General features: G+C 33.7%; 2 protein-coding genes across 3 annotated transcripts; both read right to left on the reverse strand.

Moving 5' to 3' along the window:
- Window positions 1–9,491: 9,491 nt before the first annotated feature.
- Window positions 9,492–10,082, reverse strand: LOC131633034 (AT-hook motif nuclear-localized protein 29-like). Its single transcript, XM_058903745.1, has one exon. The coding sequence runs from the start codon at window positions 10,080–10,082 to the stop codon at window positions 9,495–9,497; it is 588 nt and encodes a 195-aa protein (XP_058759728.1). The 3' UTR covers window positions 9,492–9,494.
- A 6,095-nt stretch (window positions 10,083–16,177) lies between these two features.
- LOC131633048 (ATPase 8, plasma membrane-type-like) lies at window positions 16,178–20,682 on the reverse strand. 2 transcript variants are annotated; one of them, XM_058903759.1, is made up of 13 exons: window positions 20,481–20,682; window positions 20,144–20,362; window positions 19,894–20,031; window positions 19,461–19,775; window positions 19,055–19,381; window positions 18,849–18,968; window positions 18,623–18,745; window positions 18,381–18,485; window positions 17,981–18,290; window positions 17,372–17,886; window positions 17,111–17,284; window positions 16,843–17,025; window positions 16,178–16,695 (listed from the first exon to the last, which is right to left on the reverse strand). In XM_058903759.1, the coding sequence occupies exons 1-13, from the start codon at window positions 20,529–20,531 to the stop codon at window positions 16,423–16,425; spliced, it is 2,853 nt and encodes a 950-aa protein (XP_058759742.1). In that variant the 5' UTR covers window positions 20,532–20,682; the 3' UTR covers window positions 16,178–16,422. The 2 variants fall into 2 exon arrangements, with proteins under 2 accessions (XP_058759742.1, XP_058759741.1); XM_058903758.1 differs by having other exon boundaries at window positions 17,111–17,886.
- Window positions 20,683–21,611: the final 929 nt, after the last annotated feature.

Raw genomic sequence — 21,611 nt, forward strand, 5'->3', positions numbered from 1 at the left:
TTCCAACCGTTCTAGTCATGGATTCGACGTACAAGACAAACAAGTATACGCTTCCTCTTCTAGAGATCGTCGGTGTGACCTCGACGGACAAGACTTATTCGGTGGGGTTTGCTTTTTTGGAGTGTGAAAAAGAAGAAAACTTTACGTGGGCCTTGGGAATTTGCAAGTCTTTGTTAGTTGATCAAGAGGTTATGCCAAACGTCGTTGTCACCGATCGGGACAATGCTTTGATGAATGCGGTCGATACCGTCTTCCCGACATCTACCGCTTTACTTTGCCGGTATCACATAACTTGCAACGTGAGAAGCAAGTTGAAACCCGCGGTTGGGACAAAAGATAGGTTGGATGAAAATGGTAAATTTGTCAAAGCCGGTGTTGTGGTTGATAGGATAATGGTGGCATGGAGGGGAATTTTGGATGCATACTCCGAAGAGGATTATACCGAGAAATTGGTACACTTTAGGTCTTTGTGTGGTTCCATTAGGACATTTTGTCATTACGTCGAATCCACCATTCTTGACAAAGTTAGAGAAAAAGTCGTGTGCGCTTGGACAAATCGGGTTAGACATCTTGGTTGCACCACGACTAACCGAGTTGAATCCGCACATGCGGTCTTCAAGAGGTGGTTGGGTGATAGTAAGGGAGATTTGTGTCGCGGGTGGGACACCGTGAATCAAATGCTTGAAAATCAACACAATGAAATTCAAACATCGTTCGGTCGGAGCAAGACGGTCATGGAACACCGGTATAAGGGCCAAATTCTATTCTCCCAATTGATTTACAACATATCTCGAACGGGTTTGAATTTTTTGTTTCATGAAGCTAAGCGGTCGGAGACCACGGGGGCGGATAGTTCTTTATGTGGGTGCACCATTAGAACTACATACGGCCTTCCGTGTGCTTGTATAATTTCAAAAAAGAAGGAGTTGAATTCACCAATACGCATGGATGAGGTAGCCGACCATTGGAAGAAACTTCGTTTTGATGATTTTGACCCGCCGAAGGAAAATGACTCCAAAATCACCATCTCCGACGAGTTGGAAGTGATAATGGAGAAGTTTGCTAAGGCGGACGACACAACAAAATTGCACATAAAAGAACAATTGCGAAAGATCGCGTTTCCGGAGACCACCGATTTGAAACCGCCATCTCAACCGGTTAAGACGAAAGGTGCACCGAAAAAGTAAAAAATTGCACAAGATGACAATTCAACAAAACGATCTCCTTCCTACTTTGAACACGTTGATTCATCGTTGCCGGAAATTCAAGAGACACCGAAGTCCACATGTAGTGGTAACAAAGGAGCCCGTATTTCGAAGCCACCTCGCACACCGCCGATCAAAAAATCACCGATTGTCTACATTGATGAGATGCCACTTTTCATGCACAAATATATCGATAACATCGTTGATGTTGGAGGCGACGGTAATTGTGGATATCGGGCCGTTGCGGGTTTGCTCGGTAAAGGGGAAAATAATCACACTTTAGTCCGACGGGAGCTCATTGCGGAGTTGACTTCGTATCGGGATATCTACGGCCGACTATATGAAAATCAAGAAAAGTTTGCAAAAATTCATGATGCACTTGTTCCATCACTTACCGGTATCGCTCCGGTTTCGAAGTGGATGTCATTCCCCGAGATGGGTCATCTAATAGCAAGTGCATATGATATGGTGTGCGTCGATTTGACGAGGTTCGGATTATGTGAGACTTTCTTTCCACTTCATAGTCGACCGCCGTTGGACGCGTCGGGCCGCGTCATATGCATCGGGTATCTACGATCGCGGCACTCCGTTCAAGTGTTTTTGAAACCGGGTTGTCCTATACCGGCTACTTCTTGTCAATGGACGGCACATCGTTCAAATGAGGCGGAGACTTGGCCGGATCCGTTCGTTGCGAGGATGGCGGAGTTTGAAGAAATGATGAGCAAGGAGCGCGAGCAAAATAGAGAGCGTTCGAAGAACGTGCCTATTTTGGACTTAGGATCCACCGATTGGTTCGGTGAATTTTAGTTCGTTCCGGATCGTTTTTTGTTTGTAACGATCATTTTTTGTATGTATTGTTGTTTATCATGTAAAATCGGACCGATTCAATACATATATAATATAAGTATGTTTTATGTCATCAATGTCTAATTTATGTCTATTTTGAATTCCTTTGGTATTGTTTACACAAAACACTAAGCAATCAACAAAATGCAAAATTTAAGTCTGTTTTCTGCATAATTCGGAAATGAACTTCCGAAATATACATGTCTGGAGCCTATTTTCGGAAGTTCATTTCCGAAATGTCCCCTGAGGCAGGATAAGGTTTGTTGGGCCATCAATGCTCCAATAAGTCTATAAATACCACACACTCTTCTTCATCCTCTTCACACCACAAAACACAAATGACACAAACCTACCCTCACCTAGCATTCGTCTACTTTGAAACCGGCTACCCGATGCCGTTCCAATTTCGCTTCTCGCGCGACACGCCGTTTGCAGAATTGATACCGTCGCTCAACACGCTTTTGCGCTATCCCGAGAATCGAAAGGTTGTCAAGCTCGAGTACCGCTCTCCATCGCTTAACGACGAGGGAGACATTAAGTTCACACCTTTTGAGATCAAGAACGACGAAGACTTAGCGGTTATGTGGACAACGTTCGACCGATTTTCTTCGAAAGGCCCGATCGAGTTGGACGCCAAACTTCAAAGATCGGCGGACGACGTTATCAAAATGTTGACTCATCCCCGCCTACCCGTGTTCAACAATATGTAACTTTGATTTTCAGTAATATTATCGTTGTAATCTTCACCCGATTAAATAAAGCGAATCATTGTTATTTTTCATTTTGCTTCTGTCCAGACATAACTTCGGAAGTGCATTTCCGAATTCCATCATGGGGGGTGCGCTCGGAGATGAACTTCCGAAACACCACATTTTCTGAAAATTTAACTTTATTTCGGAGATGCATCTCCGAAATCAATTTTTTATATTAAAAAAAACACTTTTTCGGAAGTTCATTTCCGAAAACACCTTTTTTGCAAAAAAAAAAATACCGTTTCGGAAATGAACTTCCGAAACAAGGGGTAGTGTGGTAAATTCACTAGGGGTGGGCAAGAAGGTTAGGAGGTGGCTAAAAAAATTCTCTCACTCATTCACTCCTAGAGTGAAGTTTGATAGAAAATTTTATGGTTATTCAAAGTTTGTATGTAAAAAAAATAAAAATTCAACTATTAGCATCTTCTCTTATTTCTTTGAATATTTTTATGAGAGAAAAAATAGAAATGAAAGATTTAGAGAGATATAACTTAAAAAAAAACAATACACAAAAGAGAAAGAAAAAAAGAAAAATAAAAACTATAAATTAAAGGAGGAAGGAAGATAACATAACTAAAGTGAATAAAAACAAAACTAAATTAGAAAAGAAAAATTGCCATAATAAGGTAATGTGGTAGTGGTAGGATCTAAATGGATATCAATGGGGACAAATAATATGATATATGTGTTTGTCCCGTTAGATAAATATGATATTTATATTCGTCTCATATTCGTGCGGGTATTCGCTAAGTGGGTAATCTATGGATTTTAAGGTACTTTTGAATATTTACAGATATCTATGGATAATATTTTTTCTAAAAATATTTTTAACTTCTTTTGAAGACACCAAAATTTATTATCACATATCATTCATACAATTCGCCATCAATTTAACAACAAAATTTTATCACATTATTTTTTTTCTTATTCATCAAAACATTATATTCATACATTTCCTTTTAATCCAAAACAAATCAAAGATATTATGATTGTGAGTTATGATGAAAGAGCGGACAACATATGAATAGAAGGGATACACTTGTTAGGCAGAGGAAGGGTGATAGAGTATGAAAGCAGTTTTTAGACAATTTTCATGTTAAAGTTAGAGGTTGAATTTAATTTAGTTGGTCTTTTATTGTTTAGTTGGGATTTTTAGTGTTTAGGTATTTTACTCTATTATCCATTACTAAGTCTATATATGTACTCTCATTGAGAGAATTTGAATTATCAATCAAAATGAAAAGTGTTTTTTATTCCTTTTATTTTATTGTGTCATTTTAGTGTTATTCCCCTTTTAATTTTGGAACCCTAGTTTCATAGCTTTGATAGGAAAAATCTTCCTATCAATTGGTGCTTTCATTGAGATACTCAAATCCTCCTATGGATTATCCTTATCATACACCTTCAATTCCATATTATCACTCCACCTTCGATTCTCTATTCTATAAACATCACTCCTATCACACCCTCATCTCCATCTTTCCCATGGGAAATTCTCTCATCTTATCCCACGAATACTCAGGTTACAATTCTATCACCAATTATGCATTTTAATCATCAATATACACCACCTATGACCAACCTATTAGATTCAACATCTTATGGCTACAATAATGGACACCAACAGCAACAAACAATTTCCACTTCACACCTTCAACCATCATATACAATAACGACATCGAATGCACACCTTATCTCCACCCCCATCAATAACTTTACCTTTCAATAGCAATCAGAAGTCATAGTTAGTGATGGAAGTGATTTTTTCACAATTACATATTTAATCTCTTAGTTTGTTAGGGAAGACACTCTAAATCCTTCTACATTTAAGATATCTAATTTTGATGGCAAAGAATATGCTTATTGATGGATCCTTTGCTCCGAGAAATCCTTCAACATTATAGGAATAATAGAAGAGAAAAAGATGATTGAAACTGCTTGTTCAATGAGAGAGGGCGCTCTCACATGGTGGCTATGGTGGTTTCACCGCCACCCAAAGTTAAGCTGGGATTCTTTCACGGTCACCTTTCTTTGGAGATTTCATCCCTAATTTCATGATGTTTTTCCACTCCTTGATGATGAAGAGTTGTCATGGAATTCTAATCTCACGAATATGAACACGAGTCTTGTTTCTACTGTCCATTTGACATTGTCATCAATCCTTCTCGATGAAGATTCTGACAACCTCGTCGATGATCGGTTGCTTATCTATACCAACCTCTTTGACCCAAGTCCCTATATATCACGATTTGCAACCACAATTACTATGAAAACCAAAGATTGGAAGGAATGTGAGTCAAAGGTCCAGGTCTCCATGATGACGACAATAACTAATGGGATCTAGGTCCAAAACTGCATGAATCCAATTGAAGAATAATATGTCATCGGTAAATTCGTTGTTGTGAGAAAAATAATTGTAGAAGCAATGTCGCCATTATGAAAAATTATCGAAAAGCCTTGTGTTAACATACCTCTTCTCTACATTGATGGAGGGTAAGATTTCTCAAATTCACCCGCTAAATAACCAGGTTTCACTTCGGACACCATAACAAAACCTCCACTGCCACCTGAACCGCCAGATATGAGTTTCCACGTTGTTGTCACTGTGCTCTTTGTAGTTGGTCATAATCCCCTGTGTAGGCATCGTGATAAAAGTCATTATTGGGGTTTGACCATACAATGTAGTTCCCAACATTATGTCACATGGGCATGGATGCGTCAAATCATTCCTGTTTCAGTTTTTGATGTCAACACCATACTTATTGTGATTGCAAATGTATTGGAATTTGGCACATATGTTATTACATTTAGGAAATATTCTGTTGGTATAGTTGATATTTTAGGAATTTTGCTCATCACTGAAAAGAATAATATTCAACATAATGCATTATTTGTTGACTCATGTTTAATGGATTCTATTAAGACACTACTGGAAAAACATGAGATAATTGGTGGTTTATACTTGGAATTACTCCTCACTATTGGTTATGAGTGTCAATGAGTTATTGGAAGAAAACTCTTTATTCTTGCAGCAACACATGAAAGTATTATTCATGCATGAAACTGTTTGAGAGGTTGTCATATAGAGATGTTGGGATGTGGTCAAGTGCATTTAAGAATTGGGCTCTCTTTTGCATAATTAATTTGTGGAATTCAAATTTCTGTCATGACCCCCGCTGGAACTATATTGTTACCATCTCATAAGGTTTCTACTTCGAGATTATAAAAAACAAGTTGATGTAGAGCCTGGAGAAAGATATGTCAAATATTGCATTCAAATACAACATGACATATATGGTGCATGTTTTCTTTTATTAATTACCTATACTACTGCCACAAGTGGGAAACATACAACACATTGACTGTTGGGTTAGAGTGCATTGAAGTGAATCTATAAAGTTGATTGTTTTCAAGATGCATTTCTTGAATTAATGTAAGCCAAAATTGATCCACCTTTTGAGGTGACATCGGTATATGCTACAGTTAAATTTGCTTTGGTTGGTGATAGGTATAGAAAGCGGAATCTTGATATTGATACGTATCTTGTTGCTAGATGTAAGGTGCATAGTGTTATTAAAATCAACAACCAGAGATGTTTCCTTACTTTGAAGGCATTGAATAAGTTTGATCCAAGTATACAATTTATTGTTCCTTGACAAATCAATCATCCTGTCAAACTTGGACAAATTATATGGTATTCTTTTATCGTGGATTTTCTCATATGTACCAAGTATACTATGATAGTGAATTTGTTGTTGTTGGCACAAGCTCAAACATGCTCATAGTGGTGAGACACACAACTATTTGTCAACAACTTTCAAGTTTTTGTGCCTTCTCAACATTTGAATTCAAGTCAACATTAGGAAGATCTTATCACATCAAGCAATGGAATCCTGGAATAATTGTTCCAACAATTATTTTTACAACCTTTTGAAAAAGGTTGCTTTTAAAGGGGTAAGTAATGATAGAGTATGAAAGTAGTTTTTAGACAACTTTCACGTTTAAGTTAGAATTTTAATTTAATTTAGTTGGGCTTTTTAGTCTTCAGGTCTTTTACTCAATTATTCATTACTAAGTCTACATATGTACTCTCATTGAAAGAATTGAAATTATCAATCAAAATGAAAAATATCTTTTATTCCTTTTATTTTATTTTTTCATTTTAGTGTTATTTTCCTTTTAATTTAGGAACCCTAGTTTCATAGCTTTGATAGGTAAAATATTTCTATCAAAGGGTGGTACTGGTTGATTAAACGGTGGAATTGTTGAAGTGAAGTGCGAATTATTGAAGAAGCTTAAATATATTATGACCCAAAATAATTTGTATGAAATGTGAAAGATTTTATTTAAAAAAATATAAAAGTTGCTAGATAAAGACTTGCTAATCGGAGAAACCAACATCTATCGATCGGTGGTCGAGTGGTGATTCTAAAATAAGTCCTTTATGCGCTTCTGGTATACTTTCTCTCACTCTTCAAGGTTCCGCCAGGTATTATCTCTAAGCTCAATTCAATTTTCAAACAATTTTTATGGGATGAGAGTCAGAGTGAGAGGAAAATTATCTGGGTCCGTTGGGATAAGGTGTGTAGGCCGTTAGATGAATGGAGGTTGGGTGTTATAAATCTTAACATTTTCAACAAAGCTCTCCTAGGTAAATGGAAGTGGAAAATTAAATTGGAAAGAAGTGGTCATTGGTATAACGCATTGATTAACAGGTATGGCAGATTAGAGGATCTTAGCGAAATATAATGTATAAGAGGTTCAAAGTGGTGGAATGAAGTTCGAGGAATTGAAATAGGAAAGTGGGAAAATTCAAGCTTCTTCTATGTTAAAAAGGCTTATAGGGACTTGATATCTAGTGTCACTAATTCCTCTATCCCTTTGTGAATTAAAGCTTGGCATAATTTGATTCCCTTGAAAATGACATGCTTTGTTTGGAGATTGTTCCAAAACAAAATAGCTACTAAGGAAAACCTTTTTAGAAGGGGTGTAATTGGGAGCAGTTCTCTCAATTGTGTCGGTGAGTGTAGGGGTGTAGAATCAATCTCACATTTATTTTTTGAATGCGTGTTTTTTGCAGGTTTGTGGCAGAACATTTGCAAATGGACTAGGATAGACAATGTTATGCATAAAGAAGGAATGGTTCATTTCTTCCTTTTTGAAAGGTTAGTTGGAGGCGACATGGATGTGTCGTCTAAATTTGACGTGATCTGGTTTGTGTATGTATGAAGTATTTATAAAGCTAGGAACGACAAACTATTTCGCAATATGGAGCTAGCCTCTAGAAAGTTATTCGAGGATGCTAAAGAATATTCATGGAGGTGGCTGTCCATAAAACTTATTGACATAAAACTAAATATAGCTCAATGGAATGCATGTCCAATGGCCTGTTTAGGCTTATCTTAGTTATAAGTTCAATCTTTTTGGAGTAGCATTGGTTCTCATTAGGTTCGGGGCTCAGTCAGGTGTTGTTGCTTCTTGTGTGTTCGGTTTGCTGATGTGGTTTTAGAGCTGTTTTCAGGACAGGGGCAATTGATCCTTCTTTTTGTGTGGAGGCTGCTATTGTGCTTGCTTAGTTTTCTATATTCTGTTTCGTGGGAGTCAGTGCGTTGGTGTTTTATTTTAGGTGGTGCAATATCAACCTTGGGTTGTTTTTGGAGGTTATAGTTTATGTGTCAACTGCAGCTAGTCGCTTCGTATCAGTCCTAGTGCTCTTTTTCGTAGTTTTTTAGGCCGAGTGTGGCAGCATTTTAATCTGCTTGGAGTCAATAGTCTTTTGTGATATGGTTTTTAGTGTTTGGAGTTTCTGGTTGCTGGCCAGTTTAAGTGTCGACGTCGTTTTGTGGCGTCCTAAAGTCGGTAGTGTTGTGTTGAAAGTGTAACAGACTTGTCGATCCTCTAGCAATTTTTTGAGCTAACTAGTTTGCAGGGCAAAGCTGTTTGGTGTCATCTAGTTTAGGTGTGAACTTTCAGTTTTTTATTGTAGTTGGTATGGTGTAATTCTGTATTGAAGAGTATTTTGATTGAGGCTGCTGTATTGTTCAATTGGATAATGGCTGCTTTGAGTTATTTTGCTACCCTATTTCTCATGTGTATGGATTATTCGCATGTCTCATGCCACAGTGTTTGTTAATAATATTTTTTTTGTTTAAAGAAATGTTTATATTTAAGGTACACCACCAGAGACATAAGTTCTCGGACATCATTGTTCGTTTTCGTTGTTGTTGCCTTAGTACTCCATTGAATTTCATTGTTGGCTTTAATTTTATGATATATCAATTTGTGTTCTAGCTCATTATATTTCTAAGGAATCTTGCATTATTTCAACACCACATTCGTCCCTTGTTTCTCTTTGATTATTGTAAATCCTTGATTTAGGTCTACCATACATAAACTGGCACAATAAAACAATTGTCTTACCCTAAGATGGACAAAATCAATTAATTTATCGACCTATTCCACACCATATAAGTTGTTTTCATTAAATTTAAGATCTATATCATTTGTGTAGTAGAAAAGGTGTTATAGTTAAGCTTCACTTACTATGATAGAGAAGAAATTGTTCATATTTATTTTATTATATAGAGAGAATCGTAAATAAATTAATGAAAATGAGTAAGCATAAAACAAATTTTTTTATTCCAACCACAAAATTATTTATTTAAATATAGGTATAGGGTTGGTGCTTTTTCTAATCATTCCCCATCGAAGAAATCTTTTCAGGAACAATGTTTGCAAAGGAAACAGCCGTCAAAGTCACTGGACCTGAAGCCATCAATGGGGGAATCACACTACCCTCAATCATGTGTCCTTTTGTTCCTGATAAGTGAACTCTTAATCCTCCAACCATCTCAGGTGTTGGTGGCGGAAAAATTGTCCCAAATATGGAAAGAATCTCAAAATTTCCTTGAAGGGTTATGACTCTTCCCGTGGGTTGACGAAGCCTAGCATGCGTCACCACTCCATTTCCATTGAGGATGGAGACCCCCCTTAGTTGACGACGAGCGTAATCAAAGAGACTTTTTAACACGTCAGCTCCATCAGTGATCTCAAGCACATGAGGACATAGGGCATTCGGGTTTTCACATGTAACTATGATAGGCGTCTTGGGCTTATTCTTAGAGCCAACTGGACGACCTCGGGGGCGGCGGACAACAGTGGAAGGTGATTCAGGGTTGTTGTTGTCTATGGTGGTATTAATATTTTGTGTTTGGGTTTGCAATTGCGGTGTTGTGAATAACTGAAGCTCTTGAATTTTCTCGACATCATGACCAGACATTCTCTCTTCTTTTTTACTCACCTTCACTTGCGTGTCTTGCTTTGTCCACCCTTCACCTTTTAATAGTGGTGACGAAGAATCTAAGATTAATATTTTATTATTATTTTGATTTTAGTCTTTCAAAATTAAAAATTAGTCAATGTTTTTTGAAGAAAATTGTTGGATAAAAACAAACATCTCAATAAATCATGATGACCATAAACAAAGTTTATTTCTTTTATTTTTATTTATATATTTACACCATCCACCCACAGTATTCATTCAGTTATCCTCGTACCATCAACATTACCTTAATACTTTACACTTACTTACTATCTCTGACCAATGCAATTCACATCTTAAGAAAATAACTAACTAATTGTATTTGTTAATTAAATATTTAAATTAATTTGATTAACTTAATTATTGTATTAATTTATTCAATCAGAATATAAATGTGTTTTTTTACCAAAAAAAATTGTTAACAACATGTTTGTTTGTTTTTTCATCGAATATTTATTATCTCAATTGTTTAATTACAACTATTAATATTTGAATGAGATAACACAAATTTCTTTTGATTTGACTAAAATTATCTCTCTTAGAGAGAAGTTTATTACTCGTGTGATTCTACTTAGCTAAAACGTTACAATACCTGGTTTATACAAAGAAGACCATGGTTTTTCGTTAAAAAGGAGAAATATAAATCTTAATATATATAAATGGAAGGTTGTCATGATGGCAACCCTAGCCACGTGTTATCATGATAGTCATTCCCTAGCCACGTGTCATCATAATAGTCATTCTTAAAAAAAAAACCTAATGTGTCATTTACTAAATTGACCCTATATTAAAAATAAATAATAATAATAATATAATAATAACATAATATTTTAACACTACTATTAATAATAATAATATTTCAAATAATATAATATAATTAGGAAATCGTGTTCTTTTCTGTTATCTTATATATAATATCAAATTTATCTATTTCATTAATTTCTATTTTTTTTAAAAGTAATTAACTAATAATAATATAATATTCAACTACTACTATTACAAATAATATTATTTATAAAAACAATATATATATATATATATATATATATATATATATATATATATATATATATATATATATATATATTATAAAATCGTATTCTTTTCCTTTAATCTTATGTATAATATCAAATTTATATGTTTCATTAATAATAAAATAGTAGAAAAATATTGTAAACATTATTATTATTTTTATTTACTGAAATAAATTTTCTTAGTGTTAAATACAAAATTTGTAATTAAATAGATTTATTAAATTAGATATATCATTTATCATGATTGTTTTACATATTATTATATATATTATTCTAAAATATATTATTATAGAATAATATATTTTAGACAAGGTGAATTAAATTACTCAATTGTTTCAATTATTATAATTTAATATCTATTTATCATTATTTAACAACAATTAACTCCGTCCGTTTATAGCAATTTAAAAATCAGCTACATTTCATCATTGTAATAATATTTTAATCAATGCCATTATTGTTTACTTTCAAACATAAATTTATGTTGATACTAATTAGAACCTCGTGTTCTTCTCATTTATATTATATATAATATATTATATTTTTCCATAAAAAATTTTCAGTGGCTTTTAATTTACATATCTTTAAAATAAAGACAACAAATTAAAATAAAAAAATACAGAACTCTAGAAAAATATTAATATCCTTATATTTTAACTTTATTTCCAACTTTAATATTACTCTAATTATAATAATAATATATTTTGGTGTAAATTATTATAAGTCTTTAACTATCTATTTTCTAATCCATAACTACCTACCATTTTTAATTTTTCAGTTTTTTTTCCGTTTCTTTAATTTCTCATTTATTTATATTTAATGGTTATTATTTTCTATTAATTGGTATAATAATAAACTTAAAAAAATTATATGTCTTAATAATGGTATATGAAAACAGTTGTAAAATATTATGTTTTTTTGTATTCTTATCCACCTTTATAAGTACCATTGATCTTACTTTCATTCTTTATTCAGTGTTTTTGCTTTCCAGTTCACGAATTCATTATTTTTTAGGATTTTTCACAATGTTTGCTATTGGCAACAATTTCAATCAGTAAGAGATTTTTTCTAATAATTATTTGCATATTTTTTTATCTTATTATCAAATTTCATACTCAATTATTATATTTTCATGTAAAAAACACCATATATGTTTTTGCAGGCTTAGCGAAGATGATATATTGCCTGCATAAATAATAACAAATGATAGAGTTTGTTCACATGTATATCGGGACTGGAATAGATGCGCTAGCAAACTGACAAACCAGTGACATATTTTACACAATCTTAATGGAACACACTACCACATTTAGATTTTTATTTATAATTTATATTTCAGCTTTTACTTATTTTCTTTTGTTTTTGTCATTCCCCTATTGTCATTTTTTTTCTGTTGTTAATTTAGATTGGATATATGATAAAATCATATTATTTGTTTTGTTAATAACATGTGATTGAATTTTACTGTTTCTTTTTGACACATGTATGCCACATACGCCATATACAAAGGAAAATAATATTCACTAAATATATTTGGCTTTAACACTCATAAAGTTTTTCTTTCTTTCAATTTATTCCCAATTATTGTCTAAACTTTATTACAATTACTTAATTTTTGAAATTACTTCCATGATTAAAAAATAAATTTTATATAAATAATTTAAAATAGAGAATAATTAAAAATATAAATACAATTTAAATATATATTTATCATTTCTAAAATATAAGCTAAAACATATCTCTCTTCTATATTTCATATTAAAATTAAATAATAAGTAAAAAAATTAATTTAAATTATGAGTTAAATGTTAAACTCAATATAGTTCAAGTAGTCATATTTTGTAAGAGATAACTTACTTATTTTAATATATAAATGAAACCATAATAAATCTTCTAATAACTTAAAAAATAATATTATAAATACTTTTTGTATTATTGTTCACATTAAAAATTTAATAATATAATTGCAAACATACTTTAAATAACTTATAAGACAATTTTATATTTAAAAAAAAATTAAATATCAACTATTATAAAAAATGTAGTTTTGTTTCTAATATATCGATGCTCTCCGTGCGGAGCACGGGTCGACAATCTAGTTGTTCAAACTTGTGTGTAATTTAATATTAGAATATTGGTGGATTTTAATAATAATATTATTTTGAACGATTTGACTACAGACTTGAAAATATTTGATTTTGATTAAATTATTTGATTTAAATGTCATTATTCTTAATGTATTTATCAAACATACTTTTTAATCAATTATAAGAGAAAAAAATGTTTTTGGTGAAAATAATAATATGATATTGCCTAAATAAATAGAATTATGTTTAATAATTTTTGTGAGCAAAGCCCAATTGTTACAACTCTCTTTTTTTTTCTTCAAAAAATTTACTATTTAACACAAAATAATCACCTTTATACGTTTTAATCCGTTTGCTATGGATTAAACAAAAAGAATTTTAAGAAAAAATCTAAATAATACTTGAAATAAGAAGTTGTTTTCAGTACTTTTCTAAAATAATAATTTTTTGATAGTTTTTTTAATGAGAGATTTTTAATATTTCAAACAAATACAAGTATAAAATTTAATTAATTTACTTGTTCAGTCAAATCTTATTTTCATTAGCTTTAATTATTATATTTTATATTGATGAACTTAGGATGACAATGAACTTAAGTTAGTGATAAGCACAGAATTTTGTTTATGATTATTTAATTCTATATACATTATATTTATAATAAAAAGTATAACATAGTATAATATGATTATTTTAATAAAATTCTCTTAGTAAATCAGTTGAAGGATTGATATAATATTTTATTAGAAATAAGACTACTTTTTTTTATACTCTTAGTTTTTTTTTTTTTTCATATAACAAAATATGACAAATTTTATAAATATGATTTTTTATATTTTAATAGTAAGATATTGTCATGTACTTTTAGTGATTTAAAGATAAGAGTTTTTTTTTTTTTAATTTAAAATTCATAGTAAATATGTTCAATACTTATTCAAATCACCACATGTGCCACAAATAGTAAACTAAGTACAACGAATAAAAGTACATAAAAGATAAAATTTTATAATGTTTGAGTTAAAAATGTTCAGTTTCATTTTTATATACTTAATTGGATTAAAAATGTTTGAGTTTCATTCTAGAATAAGCAATATTTTGAAGATTACTGAATTTGAAATTTGAAGGATAAAATGGATATTTTATCTCAAAGGTAATTTGATAATGACTAAGTGGCATAGCAAGCATAATTAATATCAGCAACTAGACATAACAACGAAACTCATACTCGCGGGTTTCCAACTGAACCAGCCTTGAAGTTGACGGTGAAAATCCGTTTTGACTGAGTTTGAGTTTGGACTTTCCCCGATTATAAAATATGGGGACGGATCGGGTAACGAGGACACTAGTACCCACCCGAATTCGTCCCCGAACCTGAACCTGCCCCATTTATTTCATTATATATATTATTATTTATTTTTGATAAATTAGAATATTAAATATGTGGTCAATGTTTTAATAATTTAATTTGTATTTATTATTTAAAATATTTAAAATGTATCTATAGAATATTTTGAGATTATTTTATTTTATAATTTATAATGTAATTTGATTTTGGAAAAAATAAATATTTCAAAACATACCCAAATCAAACCCAATCTGAATCCGTTTGAGATGAGTTTGAGTTTTAATTCTTCATTCCGTTTGGTTTTGGGGCGGGGAACGATGATTGTTTCGGAATTCGAGTTTGAATTTGGGGAGGTAAAAATCGTCTCCGTCCCGCCGCGTTGCTTTAATAAATTCTTAACTTATCAAAAGATTATTTTATATTGGACATTTGGGTAATTCACATTTATTAATAAATGGTATTTTAGTCATTTCACCTATATTACACGTTCCTTTAAGACAAACTAAAATTAATTAGATTTTAATGAAGGAGGTTGATTCATTAAGCCATAATTAAGAGTAATGATCAATCGGTAATTTGGAATAAGAAGGAACCGTTAAAATTAATTAGGATTATCAAGCCACACTGTTAAAATTAATCGGTAATTCCAAAGTTTCATTACCCACTGTCATCAATTCATCAAGCCGTCATTGATGTGTGAGGAAATCAGTGCAATTTCGAGGGTTATCATGCACTGGAAATAAATTGAAGGAATTTGAATCAAATTCCATGAAGGGTCAAAGTAGAAGGAGGGAGAGCCATATAAGTCAAGGTTGAGTTGAAGTTTCAAGAGAAAATGAAAGAGCTAACGTTATCATCATCATCATCATCATCTTCCTTAAAAAGATGGACTTTCTTTAGGATTGATTTTAGTTAGATTTAGTTAGATTTAGTTAGGGTAATTAGCATGCATAGTGTTATAAGTAGGAACATTAGTTTAGGATTTAGAATTTAATAATTTGGAATGATCAAAATGCATGAGGAACCCTAAGATAATTGACTTTGTAGGCATGATATTAGTTGGACTTTATGTGTTGTTTATTTACAATCATGTAAGTAGAATTCGTGCCGAGAGGTCATGACACTGGTCAAGTATTATTCCCTGGGGCTCTAGTAATATAGAGTTCGTGGCGAGAGGTCATGATACTGACCAAGTATTGTTTCCACTAAGAATGAACTCGGTATTTCCCGAACCAAACCTTTTTCCTTAGGAGAAGCTCACTCGAGTCCAATTGCTTAGATATAGTAGAATTGACTTTGTTATAATTGATTTTAACATAATTGAGTTTAACAGAATTAATTTATGTTTGAATACATATAAAAGTAATTGAACAATAAATAAATTTTTAGTGTAAAAATCACCAAAATCAATTCTGGAGACAGAATCAATTTTGCGAAAACTATAAAAAGAATCAATTATACATCTTTAGAATTGATTCCGAGTCTTATAGAAGTCCCGAAGAAGTCGAACCAAACATAAACTAAAAAGTATGAAAAAGTGAGATAAAAGTATGAAACAATGCAGGAAAAACTGAGATAAAAAACACTTGCTTCTAAAAAGAATGCAAAATTGTTCAGTATAATTTTCTTATTTATTTTTTCACTGGTAGATCAAAAAATGACCAGCTACAACATTTTCATATTTTATAGCATTGCATAAAACTGTCGCATCCATGGAGAGAGAAAAAATGGGAATGTATAGAGAGCTCTAAGATACATCGTTTCATTTGCTCCACTATGTTTTGTATAATTGGTTGATAAATAGGCTAGGAATATTTGCATCCCTTGAAATAGATTTAGAGTGTGTAATGTTGTTGAATGGTATCAATGTCAAGACCCTTCAACTTCACCACAGACTCAACATGTCCCTTGAGTGTATGAAGCTCTTTCAGCCTAGCAGCCTCGGCGCGTCTCTTGGCTTGTTCTGCCATATCAGATGATTGTTCATGGTGATTGTTGTTGTTCATATGTGATTCTGGAACTTTAAGACCGTGGAGCGTGCGTTGTGCCAGTGCCCATTGAGCTTCCCTCTCGCCTTTTCCGTAGTCCTTCTTGGTTGTGAATGCGGTCTAAAATCAATCAAACCAAACACAAAATCACTCATTGCGTTTATATTTACTAACAGACGCAGACGCAGACACATGACACGTTTCAGACACCAGACATAAATGTTTGCACTAGTACATAAAATTTATGAAGCAAGTTTATGTGTAGACCTTATTGTCGAGCATGTTGTCCCATGCCCTTCCGGACAATCCTAATCGGATCATGAATTTAAGGATGTCGAGAGGAATGTAAGTAACAATGCTGAAGATCCAGATAGCTCCTGCCCATCCCCAACCAATGCCATTGATTCTTGCAAATCCCCAATGTGCATACACAGCAATGACAGTGGCCACCTAAGTTCAACATTTCACAAATTTCAATTAAGGCTAATTTCAACTCACAAGTTTTTTGAGATTTTATTTTACTAAAAAGACTAACCAGTTGTGCAGCAAAGAAGGCTGCGAGAAGCAAAAAGCCGGGGCGTTCGACGTAAGACCAACTCCTTGACCTTGTCACAAAGATGAGTGCTTGACTGATAATACTGACTTGAAGGTAGAGAGCTGAGTTAAGATGACCGTTACTGTCTCCGATTGGCTTCACACCGAAAACTCTCTGAAACAAAAAACGAGAGGAAACAATGAAACAATTTTTATATGCTAAAACGACAGTATTGAATTTGGAACTGGTAGAATTACTTACGGTGAAGAAATCGGTGTCATGAACTAAATAGAAGAACACAACAGTGATAATGGCCATGTAAGATCCAAGAACAATTCCAGTGGCAAAGATTTCTTTGAGTTTCCATGAATCGGGCACTGGTGATGGCTTCACTCTATCCTTAGAGATGGTCATGATGGTTCCGTCATTCAAGATGGCAATGATGAGGACCATGAAGGGTGAGAAATCAAACTTCCAGATCAAAGCAACAAGCATGAATCCAAACACGATACGGATGGTGATAGAAACAGCATAGATTGTGTAGTTTTTCATCCTTTGGAAGATGGCTCTGCTAGTTAACACAGCACTCACAATCACACTTAGTCCTGGCTCTGTCAAAACAATGTCAGAAGCACTCCTTGCAGCATCAGTTGCATCAGCAACAGCGATACCGATGTCTGCTTTCTTCAATGCGGGTGCATCGTTCACACCATCACCAGTCATACCGCAGATGTGTTTTCTATCTTGCAGCCTCTTCACAATCTCGTACTTGTGTTCTGTATATATATCACGTAAACATGAAGTGTTAGTTAAGTGGTAAGAATTTGAATTTGTAACCGCGAGGAATAGAGTTCAATGAGATTAGATTACCAGGGAAGACTCCGGCAAATCCATCAGCCTTCTCAATGAGATCGTCAATTGGGATTGATGCAATGGCGGGGTCCTTGTTATCACCAAGAAGGGATGATGAAGGATACATGTTGGTTCCCATTCCGAGTCTGCGACCGGTTTCTTTTCCAATGGCAAGTTGGTCACCAGTGATCATCTTAACATTAACACCAAGGTCAAGAGCACGTCGAATAGTCTCGGCACTGTCATGTCTAGGAGGGTCAAAGAGTGGCATGAGACCCAAAAACTCCCATGCATCTCCTTCACTCTCCTTGGTCTTTTCTGAAACAGTCTATTAACCAAAAACAAGTGTTTGTAAGATACATAATTTGCGCGACATAGTTACTACACCAAATTCAAAGTAACTAGACCCTTTACTCACCTGGCGAGAAACAGCCAATGAACGCAGACCTCGTTCAGCAAACTGATCAATGATTTTGTGGGCCTTTTTCAAAGTCTCTCCCTTGAGTTCACAAAGCTCAATAATCTGATATAAAAGATGCATGGCTAGTCAATAATCTTTACGATTCTAGTAAAACACTACTAAAATGTTACATCGGTGTAACTTGATCCCTACTCTATTATACACACACATAATATTTGCAAGTTAAATGAATCCCTTACTTGTTCAGGAGCACCCTTGCTGCATCTATGCCAATTTCCCTCGCCATCAATGTATGTAATAGCAGTGCGTTTACCGACTGGATTGAAGGGCAAGAAATGCACCTCAGTGATTCCGGCTCTTGCCTAGAATGAAATTAAGCCACTTAGTACTATGCTTCTTATTTAAGTTTCAAACACAAGAATAATATAAAAGAATGTAAGTTTGAAAAACCATAATTCTCAGTACCTCCTTGGGATCACCCAACATATTAACGATTGAAGCATCAATGGCATCTTGGTTTTCAACCCTAGAAGCCCTGGCAGCAGCCAAGAGAAGACCATCCTTGTCTACGCCATTAACAAACACCTGCATTTACAAACAACCTTGATCAAAAGTTCAAAACAAAAGAACCTTTTTTTATGACAGTATAAACTTTTCGATTGGTTATTAACCTCAATCAAGTTTTTGTCAACAGAGAGTTTGTTAAGTGTGAGAGTTCCGGTCTTGTCACTGCAGAGAACATCCATCCCAGCCATTTCTTCAATAGCTGTCATCCTCTTGGTAATAGCTCCTTGCTGAGACAAACGGTGAGAGCCAATAGCCATTGTCACGGACAAAACCGTTGGCATGGCGATTGGGATACCTCCGATGAGAAGAACCAACAAATTGTCAATACCTTCTCTATATGGCCTTTCTTGAATGGGGTACATCACAATAATCTCAATCAACATTCCTATTGCAATGGAGCAGATACAGAAGTTTCCGATCGATGTCAACACCTAATAGAATCCAAACATTAGTCCATATAATCCAAAGTTAAACACTTTGTTTATGAAACTAAAAAACTCAAAAGTGTACCTTTTGGAAGTGACCAACATTGTTGGTGCTATCCACAAGGTGAGCAGCCTTTCCGAAGAAAGTGTGGACACCAGTGGCAATGACAATAGCCTCAATCTCACCTTGTTTGCAGGTTGAACCAGAGAAGACTTCATCACCAGGGTTCTTGGTAACCGGAAGTGACTCACCAGTAAGTGCAGATTGGTCAATCTTAAGAGCATCTCCTTCCAAGAGACGAGCATCAGCCGGAACAATATCTCCCAACTTGATGCTCACCAAATCTCCTGGCACCAAAATCGCCGCCTCTTGCTCAGTCCATTTTCCATCCCTCAACACCTACAATTTTGTTAACGTATTTATTCATGTTAGAATGATAAAATTTGATCGTTCAGTTCGGCCAAATTTGCCTACGTCTTATGCTACATAATGGCTGCAATGCATATTGATTGATTACCTTGGTTTTAGGTGCAAGACCGGCCATCAAAGCTGCTGCGGCGTTACCTGCATTGTTTTCTTCAATGAAACTAATGGTTGAGTTGATGATAAGCAACACAACAATACCAACGAAATCTTGCCAATCCGCTGGCTTGCCCTATTATATATACAAAAAGTTCTTTGTTAGATAATAACTTTATCGTCGTGAGTTCTGAAGACCAACTCGCGTAAATTTTTTCTATCAAAAAAATGAAATAAATTGTACTTACCCCTCCATTGGCCAATCCAATGGCCATAAGAGCAGCAACCTCCATAACCCATGATAACGGATTCCACATGAAACCCAAGAACTTAAGGAACTTGCTTTCTGTTTTCTCTTCTAATTTATTAGGACCAAATATTACTAGCCTACTCTCTCCCTCAGCTGATGTTAGACCTTCTTTGCTACATTTTAGCTGCTTGAAGACTTCCTCAATTGGAATATTTTCCTGCACATACACATATATTTACACAACGTAACTAAATCGTCATCAAAAAGAAAAATAAATTATCATGCGAATGCATGACTCAGATCATGGTTTTAAAATACGGCTGCAGTTATCTTACCAAATCAACATTCTCTTTCTTGAGGTCTTCAAAAAGATTATCAGACGACATTATATGAATGCTATAAAATCCGTCTTCTTCCTAATAAAATTTTACTTTCAAAAAGAGCTCAAGACGAGCTCCACCTTCCTTAGGGCTCCCAATAGAGAGGCCCGGAGAAGGGTGGAACAAATCAAAAAGTAAAGTTTCTGATGTTGGAAGAGGACAGTATTCCAAGGCCATCACGAGGCTCTTCTTTTATAGTAGGTAATGCATGGTTGTGTTGTGAGATTAAGATACTATTATTAGCAACCATTGATTGATCCGTTTCCTAGGGAATGTTTGTGGCATGTTTTTTTGTGGCACACCAAAGTACACGGATCTTGCAAAATGTTTCTTTCTTATTATAGTTAATATATGATGCTATATTTGTTGTTGCTTTTTTTTTTTCCATGTCAAGTTGCACAAATATATAGCCTATACTTGTGCAACAAATCAGAACCATTCTCTTCATCTATATGTTACCTAAGAACTAAGGTACAACTCACCAGCCTTATGAAAAATCGTTCTAGTCCCTCTTAGTTTTGGAATAACAAGTCACCACTTCTAGACTTTGAAAATTATTATTCTTTCCTGTTCTTTTTATTTATTTATTATAAGTTGTTTTTTATTTTTCCCACCTAGTAAGAAGTGTTAATCTTATATGAAAAAGATAAATTATTATTTTTTAAATAAAATTGTCTTTTATTAATTGATAGTATTGAAAAGAATCATGCTTATGTTAGTTTCATAATGCTTAATGGTTCCCAAGCTCTATTAAATGAGAGAGTTGAATTAGGCAGTCAACAGACAATATAAAATTTTGTCAAATCTCTATGACATGTATCAACTACAAAGTAAAGTAAATGCTAAGTCGTTGCCCGTAAGCAACAAATTGTATGGTTCGAGTACAATGTCAAAAGAGTAAGGGTCGTTGCAGCGCCGCCTGGATGCAGTGAAAAATAAGCAAGAGTTCTCGCATTTTCGTGAACGAGTGGGAATAACGAAGTTAGTTCATGAGAGTAGGATTTATTTTGGATGATCGAATATAAACACGTGTACTGAAAAATCTATGGAAATAATGGACACATGATTAGGAGGAAAATCAATTTT

This window comes from Vicia villosa, unplaced genomic scaffold, assembly GCF_029867415.1.
Source record: "Vicia villosa cultivar HV-30 ecotype Madison, WI unplaced genomic scaffold, Vvil1.0 ctg.001063F_1_1, whole genome shotgun sequence".
NCBI lineage: Eukaryota > Viridiplantae > Streptophyta > Magnoliopsida > Fabales > Fabaceae > Vicia > Vicia villosa.

Excerpts from the sequence above, each read along its gene's own strand:
- LOC131633034 (XM_058903745.1), bottom strand. The coding sequence starts at position 10,082 with ATGTCTGGTCATGATGTCGAGAAAATTCAAGAGCTTCAGTTATTCACA.
- LOC131633048 (XM_058903758.1), bottom strand. The coding sequence starts at position 20,531 with ATGTCGTCTGATAATCTTTTTGAAGACCTCAAGAAAGAGAATGTTGAT. Across the intron at positions 18,486-18,622 it reads GCAAGGGTGCTCCTGAACAA|ATTATTGAGCTTTGTGAACT; the intron begins GTAAGGGATTCA and ends CTTTTATATCAG. Across the intron at positions 16,696-16,842 it reads ACAACATGCTCGACAATAAG|ACCGCATTCACAACCAAGAA; the intron begins GTCTACACATAA and ends GATTGATTTTAG.